Here is an 18,934-nt window from a genome sequence, read left to right as displayed (position 1 = left end):
TACAATCCATTAAAGTACACTTTCTCATTGTTCCTCGGATAAATACCTTTCAAACGAGCTTTAGAGTTATTCCGCAATTATACGAATGAATTATTAGCCGTATTTCATGAGGGCCTTTGAGAGTAATGGAGTTTTCCCGTGGCCAAAGCTCTCAATCCAATAACTATTCTACCCGCTGGATTAAGTCGAAAACGATAACTTTTTAACCAAAGCCCGGGGGTTCTCAGTTAATCTGGGAATATAATTCTATTAGATTCACGGATATGCTCGAATGGAATTTTATAGTGCTCTCCATATCGCATTGATGGGTGGAAAAATCGGACAGTGGAAAGAATCGCAAATCTTTGCTCGTCACTTTGGGACGGATTCTATGAGTCGGATCAATCGGATTTTATTTAGACACTAAAAATATATATTCGTAATAAAATTCAAATGCTCAATTTTATTTTATTAATGGAAAAACAGGAAACAGGTGGTTGCCTTCATGCACATGTTTTAAAAACATTAATCTGAAATTCATCAAAAATCACAATCTTTTGATTTTTTTTTCAATGGCAGAATTGTTTCGCAGGTTTTTGACTTCTTAAATAATAAAAATTATTGAATGAAATAATCCCTTGAAAATACATCGATTCACCAGCAAATGTACGAACGAATGCCAAATGGAATATCATGGAATATCATGGAATATCATGGAATATCATGGAATATCCGAGATAAAATCTAAACCCCAGGGAATAGGTTAATATCTCGCATAAATTTCCGAAAGGTGCCCCCTCACGAGTACCAGTAGTAATTACCGACGTGTGCGTGACTGGAATTTGTCGGTGGAATTTGAAAAGCAGTGCATTCAAAATGCTCATTCATTGATAGCAAGCATCGCCGGAAAACACCTTTATTTACGACATTGAAATATAGACTTAAACGGTGGTAAATCAATGATGGCCGCAAGTACAGAGACACCAGGTACAATCGAACGCCCTTTTCCCTTAAAATTATCCGTCCATTATGATTCATTCAATAAATCATCGACATAAAAAATATGCTAGACATCCGGAGCACCAGGAGTCCTTGGTGGTGAAATCAAGTGGAACATCAGCCCGAAGATTGAATGAATGGCCCAGTGAATGGCGAGTGAAAAATTGAATTTTCACCGTAAGAGGCAATTCACCCTGATTGTCAGTGGCATTAACAATGATTGTACCACACGTGTCTTTTCTCGGTTTTTCCGGTTGACTCTCATTCCCCTATTTCCATTGCCTGTCGGGTTTAGGAAGAGTAATAGACCAGTGTTTTCCGTGGGGTTTGCATTTATGCTCCACTACCCGCAAATGCGGTCTTACGCAACAGTGGGGAAAGGTCTCGAGTGCCTGTCCAGAGTATTCTCATGAATAAATTTTCCCGGTGCATCCGCCCCGATATTTCGATAACTCCCCCGTCATATCACCCACTGATCAAAATTTCACACTGAAATTTCCGGTAAGAGCATTGAAAATTTATAAATAGATATTATCAAAAATATCACCGTCCTCTCCAAGAATTCGATTGATCCACCAGTGGAGTTTCACCTCCTGACTATTGATCGGCGTTTTGTTAATTAATTAATTGAAATAAAATGTTTTGCCTTTCACAATTGACGAAAAACAATCACTGACGACAATTCAACTCGATTGAACGTGAGAAATCGCAACCCCGGGCTATCTAATTATTGTGCAATCAATGCAGGATAATTACTCGTGGCACATCACATCAATCCATCTTTTTTTTTTTTTTAATTAACCACCTGGCAAGCCGGGAATCGGTCAATTGCGATGCACAGAGCCGTGTCTGTTCGCGGTGTGGCGACGGGAGAAAGTCCCACAGTTCAACATGCCATCTCTGCAAACCCATCGCCCATTACTCCACGAGTTCTCGTGAATTAGGAGGTATTTGCACAGTTGGCTGCTTGACCTCTCCCCCTATTATCACGTTGCTTTATGTCAGTGTACAATTACCTGAAAACATCAACGACGTTTGAAAAATAACTTGAGCAATTGATCTCGCCGGAAAGAGACGGTACCATCGGGTATCATTTTTCGCGTGGGAAAACATCGAGTTGCACTATTTACAATTACTCCGGGTGAACACCCTGGGCACTTCCTTCTGGTCTTTAAACTCGTCCTGTGTTTTTCCGGGGGGAGGGGGCCTTGTGCCCCAGCGAAAGTCCCCGGTATAAATTCACGTGATTAGCACAATGCCGATTCAGTAATCCAGAAACTACTGACGATTAGAGTATGTTGCATTTTAAGGTGAGTTATTTATCCGTGGTGAACTCCATGGGAGGTGTTTTCGCTATGATTATTCTAGTCGCCGACGTAAGAACATCGTTAACATGGTTATGATTCAACTGAGTGATTAGGCGGGTTATGCAATTAGTCGTGTGTTGAAAGAATTTATCATGGTGTTGGCTGCATTATTGTTATTGTAGATGCGTGTAGGATAGATTAAATTTTACTGACTGAGGTAATTGGATTTGAAAGTCAACGATAACGAAAGCTCGAACCCACTTTTACGAAATTAATCGGATTAATTAATCCGATTTTATTTTTACGACGCAACCGATTTTTTTAATGAATAATTAAAATTGGTATTGATCATTAAAAAATGGAGTTCATAAATATATATTTATAAAAATATATAAAATATGGATTTTATCCATTTTTTGTAAAAAAAAAATACGTCTTTGGAAAAGTTTGTTTTTTTGCGTTTGAGAACTGAATTACCGGAATAAAATTTCTGTTCTGCAGGCGTTGATTTTGTTGCCTCTGGCGATGGCGATAGCTACCGAGTCATCAACCCAAAATGGAAAAACGAAACGTGGACTTGAGCTCGGCGATCACTTGGATTTCGGTGACTTCGGGGGTCACGGACTAGGTCACGGGCTAGGTCACGGGCTAGGACATGGCCTAGGTCACGGATTAAGTCAAGGACTGGGTCAAGGACTGGGTCATGGACTGGAAGGTGGTCAACTTGGTGGTCTGGAGAATTCCCTGTCTGGTGGTGACAGCGGACACATCTCATCGATCACGATTCACCGAGAGGTTCCTGTACCCGTGCCAGCGCCATACCCTGTTGAAAAACACGTGCCAGTGCCAGTGGCCGTTCCCGTCAAAGTTCCCATCGACAGACCAGTGCCCTATCACGTCCCTGCCCCCTATCCAGTCCCAGTGGAAAAACACATACCTGTACCAGTGGAAAAACCCGTGCCCTACCCCGTCAAGGTACCAGTCAAAGTTCCCTACGAGGTACCGTACCCCGTTCACGTTCCCGTCAAGGTACCCTATCCCGTTCACAAGGAGGTACCCTACCCCGTGAAGGTGCCGTACGTTGTCAAGGAGTCTTACCCGGTGTACGTCCATGCCCATGAGGAACACCACGGAGGGTACGCCTCCAGCTTCGGCTACGGCGGCCACGACTTCGGTGGCTTCAGCCATCACTAGATGTTTTTTTTTTAACTTTAGATTAAGGAAATTATTGTAAAAAATGGGAGTTGTTGATTTGTGTAGATACGTCTCACTCATTATTTTTTTGACACAGAAAATCTGATGTATTTTTGTTTAATGCATTGATTTTTCTCAACTAGAGGAATTTACTCCAATTTTTTTTGGAAAATAAACTGATTTTTTCCAAAAAAAAATTCTCGTTATTAAATTACCGAGGTATCCCTGTCAAAGGCATTTTAATTCTGACAAATCATCACGCCACCAAGTGATACGGAAATATATTCTGAATCTCATCTATTACCTAGAAATAACTCGATTGGATAATTAAAGACGAATGGTGAAAGATATACTGAGACTTCTCAACGATGTTGAATTAATTCGCTCAGTATTCAGTTCACTGATCACACATTTATCTTCTTTGATCTCGAGACCATTTTCCACTGTTTTCTGAATAAAATTCATGCGGTCGAAAGCTCTGGGTCGAATCACATCACTTTGATGATGCCAAATGCACTCGTTACCCTGGTAATTGCAGGTGTAATTATTGCATGTGTTTTCTCCACAACGAGCAGTGATTCTTTCTGTGTTTTAACGTTGTTAAATTCATCCTGGGTTTTCTTGCTTTGATCTGGGCACTTGCAGCAAGTACTTCCACCGGAGTATGTGCACTGTATTCTTTGTACTCTCCCCTCGACTGAATAAATGACATAATACGTACAAACAAACGCTTCCGGTACGGTATAGCTCTCTCCGATTCGCTCGATTATCCACGAACCTGAATATCGCAATCAAATATAGAACTATCGGAATATGAAGGGTCAATATCCGGGGGATTCGGTCCAACCGATCGCTGTGCAATCGAAATAATCTCTCAAACGTGATGGGCCATCCCAGTGGGTGGGTGGATGTTAATTAACGAATGTAAATCTCGAATCATGAGCTACTGATGAGGCGAAAGGCGATGCCTTGGACAGCAAATTTGTTCTTCATTTCGCTAGTTTCTGGGGCGCGAGCTCATCAAATCTAGGGGATGAAGTATCGACGGATGTATATTGATTATCAATAGTCTCTCGGGGATAATATTTCGGGGACAAATGGAATTAGTGGACAGGGCGGTGGTAATAACCCGCATAATCTCGAGGTTAATGGGGAAAGATTTACCGAGAGGGACAGGTGGGTTACTCTCATTATCTGTCCTCGGGTAAATTGGAAGGCTGATGCATTTTTCAAATTCTTCCAGATATATATCTTCTTGGAAAATATAGACACGTGGTAAATGATTGCTGAACGAAAATTGTATGTATCTATTTTTTTTTTCTCGTGCGCAATTTTTTAACGGGGGAGTCTCGATCGTAAAGATTTTCACGGTATTGCATTACCACATGCAATGGCTACTCGACATCCAGGGCTTCCACTTATTGCATTATCTCATATTACGATAATGGAGGTTTTACTAATACTAGTGTTTTATAGGGAAACGCTCTCACGAGAGATTGTTAGGAAAAATTATCCATACAACTTCCGGTATTTATATAAATTTATAACTTTCTTCGGTGCTGTAACTGGTGACAGACAAGTCCTATATACAATTGTCGATATATGATAGTTACGTACGACAAAACTGGGATAAATAACAATTTGTTGTAAATTCACAGAACAAAAAAGAATAAAAATAAAACAATTTCCTCCATTCTCTCCATACAATATCAATTCCATTTTTTAAATTCTCCGTTTTTTATTCGAATAGTTAAATCTTATTTCTCTGGATAATTATAATAAAGAAAATAGAGAAATTTTGCAATTAGTCATTGGCGACGTGGAAGAGTACAATATTTTATGGAACACTTTTTAGTGGACTTTTTTTTTTCGCGAGTTGAAAAGAGAATGAAAAAGCCGAACGTGAAGGCTATAACGTACTGTGTTAAACCGCACTTGGGATCGTAGTGGGGACAAGTACGAGTGAAATATTAACCTTCCCTTTAAATAATGACCACGAATATCTCCCTGTCCACCACCTTAGTTCATTTCGGGCCAGTGCATTCGCTTTAGGATTCACGGTACACTCGGTACACCCCGGTGTACTCCAGTGCAGTTACAATATAATGCTAACTCCTCAGTGCCCTGGAGTATAAAATAGAGAGCAAATGGAATAACTGACACATACCCCATCCCCAATCGCTCTCTTCTCTTGGTCTTTCATTTATTACCATAGTGCAGTAACAATGAGTATTGTAATGAAGTTTCAGCAACAGTCAAGAATATTAACAATCTCCATTTTTCACTTTTTTTTTTATTCCACCTCGTTATTCCAGAAAAATATCGGATTTCCAATATTTAAAATCATCTCAGTCCCCTCAGCATTCATTTTTATTCATCAGCCTATCACGATTTTTTTTTTTGGAAAAACCACGCGAAAACTCGCGTAATTGGGAAAAATCCTGTGACGAAAAATTACTATTTCCTTTTAATTCCATAAATGATAACTCGTTGGGATGCTGTTTTCACTGGAAATACCGCGGATTTGGAATAGCTAATTAGGGTTGATTTTAAATGATCAATTTGAGGGGGTAAAATAAATTTTTCATGGAAATACTAGGCTGAACCTCGTGGGCATTAAGTTTCATGCATTAATCTCTCACAAATTGTCTCAGAAACTTTAGGGCACGTTTTCCCTCCGTTCGTTAATCGTAAATTAGCGATGTTTTGCGATTAGCGGCTGCGCTTCATCAATTTTTTACTGGTTGGAGTTTTCATCACTCCTGCGTACAGCGGAAAGCTCTCAGGTACTTGGAATAATACATGTGAACTTCTTCTCGACACGTCAGCGGGTTCTTCTATCAAATCCTTTTGATGGATTTTTGAACTGTTTGTAGGGAGTTTAATTACGAGAATCTCCTTGCGTGGGTTGTTCGAGTTTTACTGTGCCATCAAACGAATCACCTCGTCCGATCCTCATCGCAGATTATACCAGTCCTTTAATTAATTTTGTTTAATCGTTGGAGTGTGCTTGGAATATCTCAAGTCCAAGGAGTACCGAATGCTGATGACAAAGTGAATAGATTGGAAGATTGGAAATACGCCCCCTTTACATTCATATGCAATCCGACTTTATTATTACATAATTCCGATTAATCAAATTAATTGGATTTATATAATTTCTATTTTTCATTTAATAAACGACAGAAAAATGTTAAATTTCAAAAAGCAACATGACTTCCGAAAATAAAGAATTTTCTGCGTGCAGATTCTCTTTGAATATACATCGGTATTTTTCCTCGTGTTATACCGTATTTACAGTGAACGAGTGTCATTCCACATGAAGAGGGCCAGTCACCTCGAATCAGGATCGACTCCGGGATAAAATACCCATTCCCCCAATAACTTGAAAATTCTCAGTAAGTATCGAGTTTGAAATTTCAGAAAGAGTAGTTTGACTGTCGGTTGTTCACTTAGCCGGAAGCATTCGCTATAAGTCACCTCGTGTTGGGAGGCAAAGTGCACACAGTGTGGAACACGAGATTCTATACTCTCACTGTTCCCCACCACCCCCCCAACCACCCCCAGGTTTTCTAACCCCCGTTGAAACGACAGGGTACGTCGCCGGGGGAGAGTTATTTGGTCTGGGCCACACAAGGACACGCCGATAGAACTTTTACAAGGATCCGAGACGTCAGCGAGAAGAGAAATGTCTGTTCCCTCGTTGTCTACTCTCTTTAAAAAAAAAATACTCCAGTGATTCCAATGAATTCAGTGCAAACTCAAGAGGGGGGATGAGGGGAAAGCTAATTTCGCGAGGGGAAAAATTAAAAGCAGAACCACAAAGGGAATTGTCCGAGTGAAAGACAACGGAAGACCATGTGCGCAAAAAATTCAGGTATTCGGATGGCGGGTTAATTAAATTCTCATAACACCTGGGGTAAAAAGAAATCCTATTTAAGGGACTCCGAAGGCAAAAAGTCTACGTCCTGGGATTTCAATTATGGTAAGGTGGGTAATTTCTACGTAATCCTGCGGGTTAAAATAAGATTCAACCTGGGAGTCGGTATGAGTCGGGAGAGGACACTTGAGATCGGGAGAACTTTACGGGATGTATTCGTCACACGTTTAATCCATTCGAATTTCTATAAATTTTCGAGTGAAAACGATTATCTATGATTTAAGGAAATGAAATATTTTTGAATGATCGATTTAGAGTGGAATGAGTAGAGCTCGCGATTTTGATCACTTAATCGCGGTACTGCTAACTCATGAATTTGCATAATCCTGATGAAAAATGAGCGATGCACTTATTCACGCTTTCACCCGGATAGTGGGATATAAAAAAATATATAATATATCTGCAGTGGCAGTGAAAATCGAGGAAGAGAGAATGAATGACACGTCCGGTCGAAGTGTCTGCAGGCTCTTGTTCCCCGGGCGTTGCGATAAAAGACGAGACTCCATGACGTAGATTTAACGTCCAATAATTTACCATTACAATAATCCACTCGTGAGGTATCACGGCTCAACCCGGAGCTTGTCCCAGGGTGCCATCCCCGTCGCTGGACAAACGCCAGAGCTTTTCTCCACCCGAGGACAAAGCTCCGGTAAAATCCGAACCCCCGGTGTCACTTGGCTATTCAAATTTTCAATCATCGAGTAAATAATTCGCTCATGATTTTTCAGGGATATGAATAATCTCGATAAAAAATAGCATTGAAATTTGGAACTCTCAGGGTGTCCTCTGGTGTACGTGAAAGTTCCGTTTGTGTTCGGCTCGGCAATGGAGAATTCGATCTGTCGCGAGCGGGTGGAGTAAAGTGATTAGTGGAAGAGGGGCGGCGAGCGAGCCAATCAACAATTATTCTGTTAAGAGGAACGACGTGCAGGCGAACGAGGGTGGAAGTATGTTATGGGGCCCGAGGGCTGCCAGTGCCATCCGCTTCCAGGAATATTCGTCCCACTATTTTCCAAATAGCAACTTCCGGCATCCGGTCCGCTCTCCCAGTCGACGTAATTTTCCACTTTGATCCATCGGTCTCCATTCAAATGTAATTAGTATTCTAATGAATTATATCTAAATTATTTAATAATTAATTCGTGTGAAAATTGTCCTTCCAGGGAGTCACCATTTTTTAATGACTTGCAGATGAAAATTTCGATGGTGTTGGTCTGCATTGGTATTGCTGGCCATTTCTGTAATTATCCAATCGACTAATTAGAATCGTCGGAGGTTATTGCACATACGCTTTTGATCTTTGACGCACCAAGAAATGCCTTGGGCTGGGGTTGGGTGTAAATCGCTTGCCATCTGACGACCGCTTCCCATGATTGAAAGGATGAAAGTGGATGGCGAGGTAATGGATACCACATCATGTCTCGGTGAACGTCAGTAGCGTAAATCAATCAATTGCCGCGACGTCTATCGGAGGATCCGAGTAATTTTATCCATCCAAAATAGTTAAAAACATATTAGCCATTTTTTTTGGGGGGGAAGGGGGGGGAGGGAGCGGGGAGATTTACTCCGGTAAAATGTCTTTGATGTTTCTTTTTTCAAGTATCTCATTCTGAGGATCCTCCTGCCAACCGAGAGTAATGCTACCTGAAGAGAGGGGTTTGAGAAACGAGACGTGGGATAATATCACGTCTAGCTGGATTTACTCGGAGTAAATAGAGTGCCAGGACCCGAAGGCAAATGCATCTACACAGAATATCTTATTTCCATGGTTTTACCTCGCCCACGAAATTTACAAACTGCGTATCCATCCGAAAATATCATCAGGGGTCCTATCAGTCTTCCATTAAACTCGGAGAAAATATGTTTCGATGGATCTGATCTGTACAGGAAAAATCCACACGATAAAATCTTGTTTAATTCAACAATTTTTGAATTATTGATGAAATCCGATGAAAAATAACAAAAATAAATGGAAGAATGGATAAACCCGAAAAAAATGGAAAATGGGAAAAACATCTTCTGGTAAAAATCCTTGTTTGCGGTAGAATTGAGGGAAAATTTTTTCACGCTGAGAATTTTGCGATGGGAGTTCTTCGTACTCTTCCTTCTACCAGCATCAACACCACTGAGCCCTCATTAATTCCCACCCAATCCATTACTCCCCCTCAATCCATCCGAAATCCCACGATAAACTCTACTTACCCACCAATATGTATCCAGCCTCGGGATAATGGGGTGGGTGGATGCAGTTACGACACCTGCTAGCCAGCACAACCGTAGATTTGTAAGGTGTGCGGTGAGATATGAATTATGAGTTGATACCGACTCCATCCTTTCCACTCCAAACAGAGATCCAACGCAAAATTATACGATGGAGAATGCTGAAACTTCGTTAATTAACACGATACTGTTAATTAACAATCCACCGTCAGCACTCACTCATTCTCCCCTGGCGATTTCAACTTCCGGTATAAACCGCTGCCATCAAGGTAGTGAACCACTGTGAACTTGTCAATCCCAAATCATGAAATTAAATTCCCACCGCAATCACAGTTTGACGCCATTTTTACTCCATTTAAATTTTCCGACTTCTTTGATTACTCGACGCATCATTACCTCAAGTGCATTTTTTTCGCGGTCAATTTTTCGCCATTATCTCGAAATTGAAGAAAGATGAGGATTTTTCCATTGATACCTTTTATGTAGCTCTTATAATTTTCTATAAAAAATGTTTATACAAAAAATTCGATATCTTCTTTCAATTTGGAGATTTTGACTAAAATTGGGCATCAAAAAAATATTGGATTACAGAGGGAATCAGTAACAGCGAACCGCAAGTGTTGCGCGTCAATTCAAAATCATAGAATTAAATTCCGAGGGCAATCGATCGAGTGAAATCTACTCCCATAAATATTCGGTTTTTCCACCAATTGGTAGTATAATCATCGTGAAAGGCGAAAAGGACAGAGTGAAAAAAAAAGAGAATGGAGGAAAAATAAGAGAGAGGGAGTAATGCGCGAATAAAGACAAGCGGTTCGTCGTTTGTTATAGTTTACTACGGCGTCTTCTCCGTTGTTTCTTTGTCTCCCCTTTCCCAGATATCTTCCAACCCCTTCCTTTCTCGCTCTTTTTTTTCCCCTACTCCGGTGGAGAGACGACTGGCAACTTACTCGTTCGAGTTTTCGTTGTGGTTTCTTACGAAATTGCTTTATAATTCTTGATTTATACTTTCTTTTCCGAGTCATCCCCTCCTTCCTTGTCTATACCTCGCCGCTTTAGTAATCCCCAACCCTCTCGTTCACCCCCTGTCTCCTCATAAATTTGCCAGGGCGATTGCACCCATCCCCACGCCATTGAAACAACCCTGGCCACTACAACTCGTCGGCGCCGACAAAACAGCCCCACAATTTTCACCCAAAAAATTATTTCCAAATCGAAAAAAAAAAAAAACAATTCGATACCACCGGTACAAATTTCACACCCTAATTCTCTAAAATTCTCTCACACACGGTGAGAAGTATTCTATTGTAATTTTAGAGAGAAACTTTTTCAAAAATTCTCAAAACAATGTGAACATTCTCGTACCTGTAATCTCGCCAGTGCGAAAAGCGTGAATAACCTCGGATCACTCCCAGAAAGCTCTCACCCTGGGGAAAACACCAGAAATTAGTACCAGTGCATCCCCTAACCACACAGAGTTTGAAGCAAACGAATTGTCTCAACGATAAAGCCCGTATCTATCCAAACGATAACCAACGACCCGCCTTTTGTGAATTCCAACATTCCGTACAACCTGTTCACTCGTATGCACTTTATCCCGGGAATACATTGCAGCAAGCCAATGCTACACCAAGAATTTCCGTGATGATTTTGGAAAAAAGAAAAAAATATTTTAAAAAACCACGGAGATGAATAGACTTGGCTGAGTCGTCGGAGGCGGTGGCTGTGGAGAAGATCCTTTGTGGTATACACGAAAGAAAAAAAAAAAATCACGAGAATCGAATATTCAAATGTCAGGGGCTCAAGTGGATGGGAAAACTGGTTTTGCCAGTGTGAAACGCTGATTTCCACTCAGTTTGGCATCTACATGCCGCAACTCCGGAGTTATATAAACTACGAAATACATAACTTTTAGTAGTTGCGGTATACAGTGCGGACCATAACGATTCCGCAGCATCAGCTTTTGGTGTGCCGATGGTAACACGCCTTCTAGGTCTCACTCATTTCTAGGTGTGTGCATCGGGCTTTTGTGGTTGCGTGTGCGAGAGCTTTTCCGCCGACAGGGTACACCCACCCTTTATTCTTCACTCCACTTTGCCAGTGATTCTCTGGCCCAAGGATCGATCGTTTGCGCCCGCGCGCTTCTGCGAAAAATCGGGGTGAAGGGGGTGAATGGGGGGGTGAATGGGGGGGAAGACAGATGGGTACTCTTTGGTTTGGCTTGGGGGGAGAGGCCAAACCGCTATACTTCTACGAATATCGGCGCTCATTTACATTTAATCTAACTTCCCGATCCCACCATCCAACGACCAGACTATACGCTTCTCCTCGGTTACGGTATATTACTCGCTTCTTCGCTCGAGGTATATCGCATCTCGATTATAAAGTCGATTGACGAAAGTCGGGGCTCGGGGGTTGAATCTGTGTTTCTTTCCGTGGAGAACCCCCTTTATAAATCAATTGCCAATGCACTTGCATTTTTATTTTGGTTTTTTCTTGTCGTTCATTTTGAAAATTCAGTGTTGTTTGAATTTGGAAATTTTTTTTTATAATTTTCTAGAAATTCTTACGAATATAGTTTTTTAAAATGATACTATTGTTTTCTTACTTTTAAAATTTTTCAATAGTCAGAAAAATACACCGTCTAAATTATAAAAAAATATTTCCTATTTAAATCTTGTGAAAAATTTTTCAAAACCTTTTCCAAAAATAAAATTCTTTTCTTCATAAAAAAAATTCTTCATAAAAAAAAATTCTGAAGAGTCATCCAGAATTTTATTGAAAATTTGGAGAAAATATTCCTATTACATTTTTTTAACCCGTGAATCGAATGACGTAGAAATGTTGAAGATTTTTTTTTTCATTCGAACTATTTGAGTTGAGAGGTCAATATTATTTTTGATTGAATGCCCCGATTTATGAAAAAATATTGAATATATGGGATAGAAAAAATCGAAAGGGTTGTGGATTATTTTGAATTTCAGTTTATCCAAAATACGAGGAATTTTTTTTTCACTGATATTTCTCGCCGTATTTTTCAATCAAACTTCACTCAACGTACCATTGGAAAATTTTCATCAAACCCTTGCCGATGGGATTTGCAATAGGATTTTATTGGCCTGCCACAGCAACCTACAGAAAGTGTATCGGTTATGTGGTAGACAGTGAAATACATACGGGACAGAACACCACACGCAATGCCACTCTCGTTTCCAATTAATGCTTGGGTGACTATCTCCCTCGAATCGGTACTCGAGGTGCTCCCCGGTGTAGCTCACCCAAATAACGTGAAGGACGGGTTATCTGTAATCTGTGTACGGCCTGTGCCAAAGTGTCCATGTGCCAGGTATCACAGGGGATGAGGCTCCACGTATACCTATGAGCAAACGTGTTGGCATTCCAGTTGATGAACGTGCCGATGCCAAATCAATTCAAAAAACAATCAAATCAAAATACCACCAAATGTCCACATCACCAAAAAACCCCAAACCCCACAATTCAAGGATAATTATTATTTTTCAAATACTCAACTTCCACCTTCTGCAGGTCATTACGAAAATTATTATATTTCTGGAAAATTAAAAAAAAAATCGACAACTTGAAATTAATACATCCACATTTACTGACGGGTTAAATTCTCTGAAAATTCTAGTTTATCGCTGAATTTTTTCATGATCATTTTCACGGAGTGATTGGATCGGAAAATTGAGTGTTTTATTGATTTTAAGATATCCAATTTTTCTCTGATAAAATTCGTTGAGAATCCGGTAATAGTATGCGATAAAAATTCCCGGGATAATCGATAGAAAATTTGTTTACGTTCCTCCAATATTTTTTCAGTGGAATAGTTTTTATAACTGACACGATGCCTTCGCTTGACATATCCGAAAGTCATTTCTACGCCATTTCCAGGGTATTATTTTGCACGGATATTTTTCCCCCCGCGATGATACTCGGAAAAAGGGGAGCCGATTCAATCCGTTTCACTGAGTTTTTCATTCCCAATGCACAATTTCCAATTCACGTCTTCTCATCGATCCCCTCAACTCCTGTGATCACTTGTCTCTCGAATAACTCTCGTATAATTATCCAGTAGCAATCAATTGACATTCTATTGAAATATCTCGGTGACTATCTCCACCGTTAATTGACCAATCATTTCTGCGCTGTCCGTGGACACTGCTGGTGATTGCAAAAGCCATTCACCAACCGTAGGTAATCAATATGACAATTCTTTTTAACAATGTTTTTGGGGGGTTTTTTTTTTGGCAAAGGATTGGCCCATCAATGTTACCACCGTGACCACTACAATAGACCGGGGGAAATCAAACCGGTTCGGGGTGTATCCGTGGAACATGAAATTCCAATTAAACCAATCGCTAGTCAGCGAAATTGACAGCGCCGCGCATCCGAACTCAATAACCAAGTCAAATTCGTCCTTTCGATATAGCGAGTTATGATTGACATGTCAAATCGAAAAAAATGGGCGGCAAAAAGTCAAGCCAATGATAATTCCTCGATCTTCACCGATCGATTATCAAGACCATCTGCCATCCGATGCGAGGAGAGGAGAAAATCAATCACAAGATTTCTCCGATGTACATAAACAATTATCGATGAAAAAAAATGAGAAACAAGGGGATGGCTATTATGAGGGTTTGAAGAGCAGGTGGTCGAGAAGAAAAGGTGAAGAGGGACGAAAAGATTGGAGTCCGGAGATAAGGATAAAGAAGGGGATGGTGGTGGTACAGTCGAGCCATAACCACTATCAAAGTGGGTGTTTCCCAAGCGTCCCATACGTTTTCTTCATTGCCCTCTTAAAGTCCTCACCCCTGGGACCAACACCTCCACTCGCTCGAATGAAACCACTTTTTTTTTATCAGCATAAACTATTCAAAAACATGGCATAATCGGGCGTGATGAGGAGCACACGGATTATTTAATCCATTAATCCATTAATCCTATTTTTCATTGTGATAACGTCAAGACCCGGACCTTATCAGTAATCGACCGATGATGCTTAATTATCCAACGATGACACTGCTAAGTAGGTAGTTTGCAAGAAGTTGGAGGGGTTTAAGAGTAGCTCCTCCGAGTGCACTACTTCAACTATCCGAAACTTGGCCGATGGTGGGACTTCTACTCAGTGTCACCACCTAATCTCAGGACAAAGTTTGCCAGGTAATACTCAGACCGGAAGGAGTCACTAGACAGATTGTTGGTGCCTTCACTCGTGTCCTGACTCACTTGATGGTTGCCCCTCGAGAGTACGCACTTCTTCCGACAGTTGGACTTGAATTAATTACCACCTTTCACCTAAACCAGTTGATGTTTCATTTTTCTTTCGCACACTGACTTTTACAAAACAGACACGGCCACATCCTAACGTGCAAATTCTCACAAACTCCTGTGTCTCATCTCCAGTGTTGCCACTCAACAGCATCGGTGGGGGTTCTCTCGCATCCTTCAACTGTTGTTCCATCTACCCTCTATTTTCACCCCTTTTCATTCCTCCATCGACCCAACAATCCTGGCAGATACAAATCGCTGGGGTGTTGTCTTGAATGGGAGACAGTGATAGAAACTAATCAACTTCAATTTCGGTGGATTTGAAATCTTGTGAAAATTGCTTTTCGGGTGGAGAGGCCATTTTACAGTGAATAAGTGATTCTTTAAAAAATCTGTCAACGTATTTTACCCTGTTAAAATGTTTATCTTGGGGTTGAGCTCACCGACAGGATGATGCGTAAAAGCTTTTTCGCGTGTTGTCACGTTGAGTTTTAGTCCGTTGAATGATGAATATTCGGGTGAAATTTGTTACTTGGGGTGTAATTCTTGGTCAAGTTCGGGGGTAGTGGATCCAATTAACACTGGGGCTACGGTTTAGGTATTCAGAGCTGTCTCAGTGGGTATGAGACAATGGCGGGCGTTTGTTATCAAGCTTCCTGCAAACGCCCGGTGGTATTCAGAGGTTGGATTATTGATGAGAGACAGCAGTTCACCGGGTGTCTGGTTATTCCGTCATTTTGAAAAATCGTCGAGTTACTTTTTCACCATCTCCTCATCATTTCACCGTACCTCTGCGCTAGACTTCACTCGGAATTTTTGGTCAATCCGTCAGAGGAACTTGAGGAAAAGTTCTTGGGGCAGTGTCTGTCCTACCTGACCCCTAATCTCACCAGCTGTCGCTTCTCGGTGGTTTCTCAATGCCATTGGGGGGTGTCTAGGCTTTATTCTCATCCATCATCTGAAAAGTGTGGGGGAGGGATCTACGTGTGGATTGCTTCGCAGTTAGGTATGTGGTTGTTATCAAGTCGAGGATGGTTGAGGGTAAACGAAATAGATGTCAGTCTGAAGGGTCTGCTGCATCTGCGAAATGGTGTACTCCAATTATTCCGGGAGTCAACCCTAACACTCATCCTCTCAGAGTTCTCGACTCATGTCTCATAAATGCGAATCAATGAAACCAGTGAGAGAAAAAAAAATGATACGTGTACCAGAAGTATTGATTCATTTTGCCACTTGCCTCCAGTCAATGTCTCGGCAAATCCTTTAATCAATCAGACCGACCATCAATTTGAATCGGATTGATTGATTCGAGTCATATCGATATTTCTATGTGACGTAATGACTTTTATTTGGATGAACTCTGGTCGAGGCGAATCGCAAGCTCGTGGATAAACGATTGGGGTTTTAAAAGGTAAACCGATGGAAAGACTACCCGTGATAACTCAATTCGATTCACGTTTTCATCGGCATTGGAATGAGAGAAATGTCGGTGTGACACACTCCGCTGGAGAAGATGGAGAAGGACTGGAGGTGGGGAATGAGGGGTATGAGCGAAGGTGGTTACTTCCACATTCGAGACACGCGACCCGAGGCATTCTTTCACCACCAGAAAAGCGAGGTGGCATATCGGACACCCGAGTCACTCTCAATCTAACCGATTTACGAGCCATTCTTTTTCTCAGTCCCCTCTGCTAGGCGCACCGAGTGCTTTTACGATGCAACCCAGTGTCTGTTTGCCTCTTTGTCACGCTCGATCTTCAGGGCTTGGAGTAAATAAGGGATTGACACCTATGGGAAATGTAAAACAGAGTGCATTTCACATGTCACTGTCACCAGTGATTGCATCGATATTTCCATAACAGCTTCATAAGTTGATTTTTTCACAGACGAAAAAACGCCTGATTTCCTCCAACACCACGGGCATGATAAAATAAATAATGATAATAATTTTTGATAATAACTCGTTCATCACTCACGACAATTTGGTGGAATCGGTGAGCCAATCGGATCAGTCTTGACTACCGATGACTTGTCGTCCATGTAAACGTTTTCGAGCGGTATCTATCGACTCCTATATTTACCCGCCTGCGGCTACCCACCGAGGGACTGATTTTCATTGGTGTTACATTCACTGACAAACTGTCCAAGAACTGCCGTCGTACGTGCACTAGTAGGGGTGAGTTGAAATCATAGTCCATGTTTACCAGATGTCGGATGCATCCACAGGAGTTGATACCGTTGAATCCGAGGGTACTGAAATTATCAGCCCCTAAACTCTAGATGCTTCAACACATGGTACCAGCTACTGGTGTCAATTAGCTAACCGACGTGTCATTAGCTACTGGCCGTAGTACCCCCTCATCTCCGATGACATTCGTGCCCATCAATTATACAGACTGAAATTACGGTGAACGTACGTAGAAAGCTCGCCTACTCCAAGCCCTTGGAAAACTCCAGCTTTATCAAATCCATGACAACATCCACATCATCAATTACATTCTATCATTACCGTGGCTTTTCTCCTCATGTCTCGTGCTCATTGACCAAGAAACCTTGAATAACTTTCGGCAATGATGTCAAAATGTTTTGAAACACAATAAGGGTGTAATGCATGCGAGCGTCTACCGAGTTTCAGCTGTTGTAAGATAACTGAAGATGTGGAGCTGCGAGGTTGTAGAGGCTGAACGAGCTAGGGTAATATCACAAACACGTTCACGTTAACTTCGTGGATAGCAAGTAAGTGAACGGAGACAAACTTGTCGTGGGATTTAGTTGCACAAGTTTCGACATTGCGGCTCCTCAGTGTCTCCTTCCTTCCTCTGGCATCTACATGCTCTACTCTTGTTCATTCGATCCCACCTATGCTCAATTCCACATTTTCCGCTTTCCCATCACTCCCACACTTTTCTTCTTTTTTTACCACCACCAAATCTTTCCAAATCGATGTTACTACGGGACTCACTCGTTTTGCCATAGCTTCTGGGTCAGAGTGACAAAGGCGAATTGAGGGAGTGAGATGGTCTCTTGGAAAATTGAAGGTGTAAGAGGATAGACGCTTCCGAAGGCTCTCCAGGACGAATAAGGTGATGGAATAGGCAGCTACGGGTAAAAGCGGACAGTCTCGGAGACACGTTTGGATGAGAACAGGGAATGGGGGATCGCTACCGACGATTTGTACGGAAGGGGCTTTGATTTATAAGTCTCCTCTGTCTCACTCACCCCATTTACCCGTGTCTACCTCGCTCCCTTCTATTCCGGCTCGAGTGCAACTCCCCGTCTGGTCTCTCTCTTCGTTTTCCCGGCAAAATCGAGGGAGGATTTACCAACCCTCTCGCTTCCAAAAAAAAAAAAAGAGCATAACCATGGAAAACGTAGAGCTGGCGAAACGATCGTCTATTCCATCTTCTCTTTCTTTCTGTGGGCTGCACTCCTCTGGATGATGCATCGCGCTAAAGTCAACTTCAGGCGCAGAAGGATGACTCTGTGGTAATGGATTTGGAATAGCTGTAAATAGGGAAATTCTCTCGGTTCGTTCGACTCAATTTTTACCGTATATCGAGTGATATTTTTCAGAGGAATTAGGCGGCGACATCTGGCAAGTGGTAATTACAAATTAATCCGTGGTCTTTATGATATGTTTGTTATTTTAGCGACTGGTGGGAAAGAACAATGCGGCAAATTCCCCTGGGACACCAGCACTCGACTCCTCAGAGCTCTTTGACTGTTCGTTCAGCATGTGCGGTACAACTAATGAAATTAATTAGTGAGTAATGCGCCTCACCCCGTCAACAGGCATTACCACATCATTTGATCGTGTTTGACTAACGCTGGGTAACGGTGAAGAGGTGCGGTCAACAGGGCGGGTCGCGCTCTTTGACGAGACCAGATCTACTGATGGAAAATTTATCGATGAGGTCGAAAAGTTCGAGAGGGGATGTTGGGCTTTGACATGTACAGTTGTCAGGGAATACTTGTGGCTCATTAATTATGCAGATGCATAAATCAG

General features: G+C 41.6%; 1 protein-coding gene across 1 annotated transcript; it reads left to right on the top strand.

Moving 5' to 3' along the window:
• The first annotated feature begins 2,204 nt into the window (after positions 1–2,204).
• Positions 2,205–3,790, top strand: LOC105269628 (zinc finger protein 512B). The gene is made up of 2 exons (XM_011310027.1): positions 2,205–2,288; positions 2,787–3,790. Exons 1-2 carry the CDS (start codon positions 2,274–2,276, stop codon positions 3,477–3,479), a joined length of 708 nt encoding a protein of 235 aa, XP_011308329.1. The 5' UTR covers positions 2,205–2,273; the 3' UTR covers positions 3,480–3,790.
• The last annotated feature ends 15,144 nt before the right edge of the window (positions 3,791–18,934 follow it).

Source organism: Fopius arisanus, unplaced genomic scaffold (assembly GCF_000806365.1).
Source record: "Fopius arisanus strain USDA-PBARC FA_bdor unplaced genomic scaffold, ASM80636v1 scaffold00072, whole genome shotgun sequence".
Lineage (NCBI taxonomy): Eukaryota > Metazoa > Arthropoda > Insecta > Hymenoptera > Braconidae > Fopius > Fopius arisanus.
The sequence above is the reverse complement of the archived record's forward strand: the minus strand, read 5'-3'. Positions and strand labels throughout refer to the sequence as shown.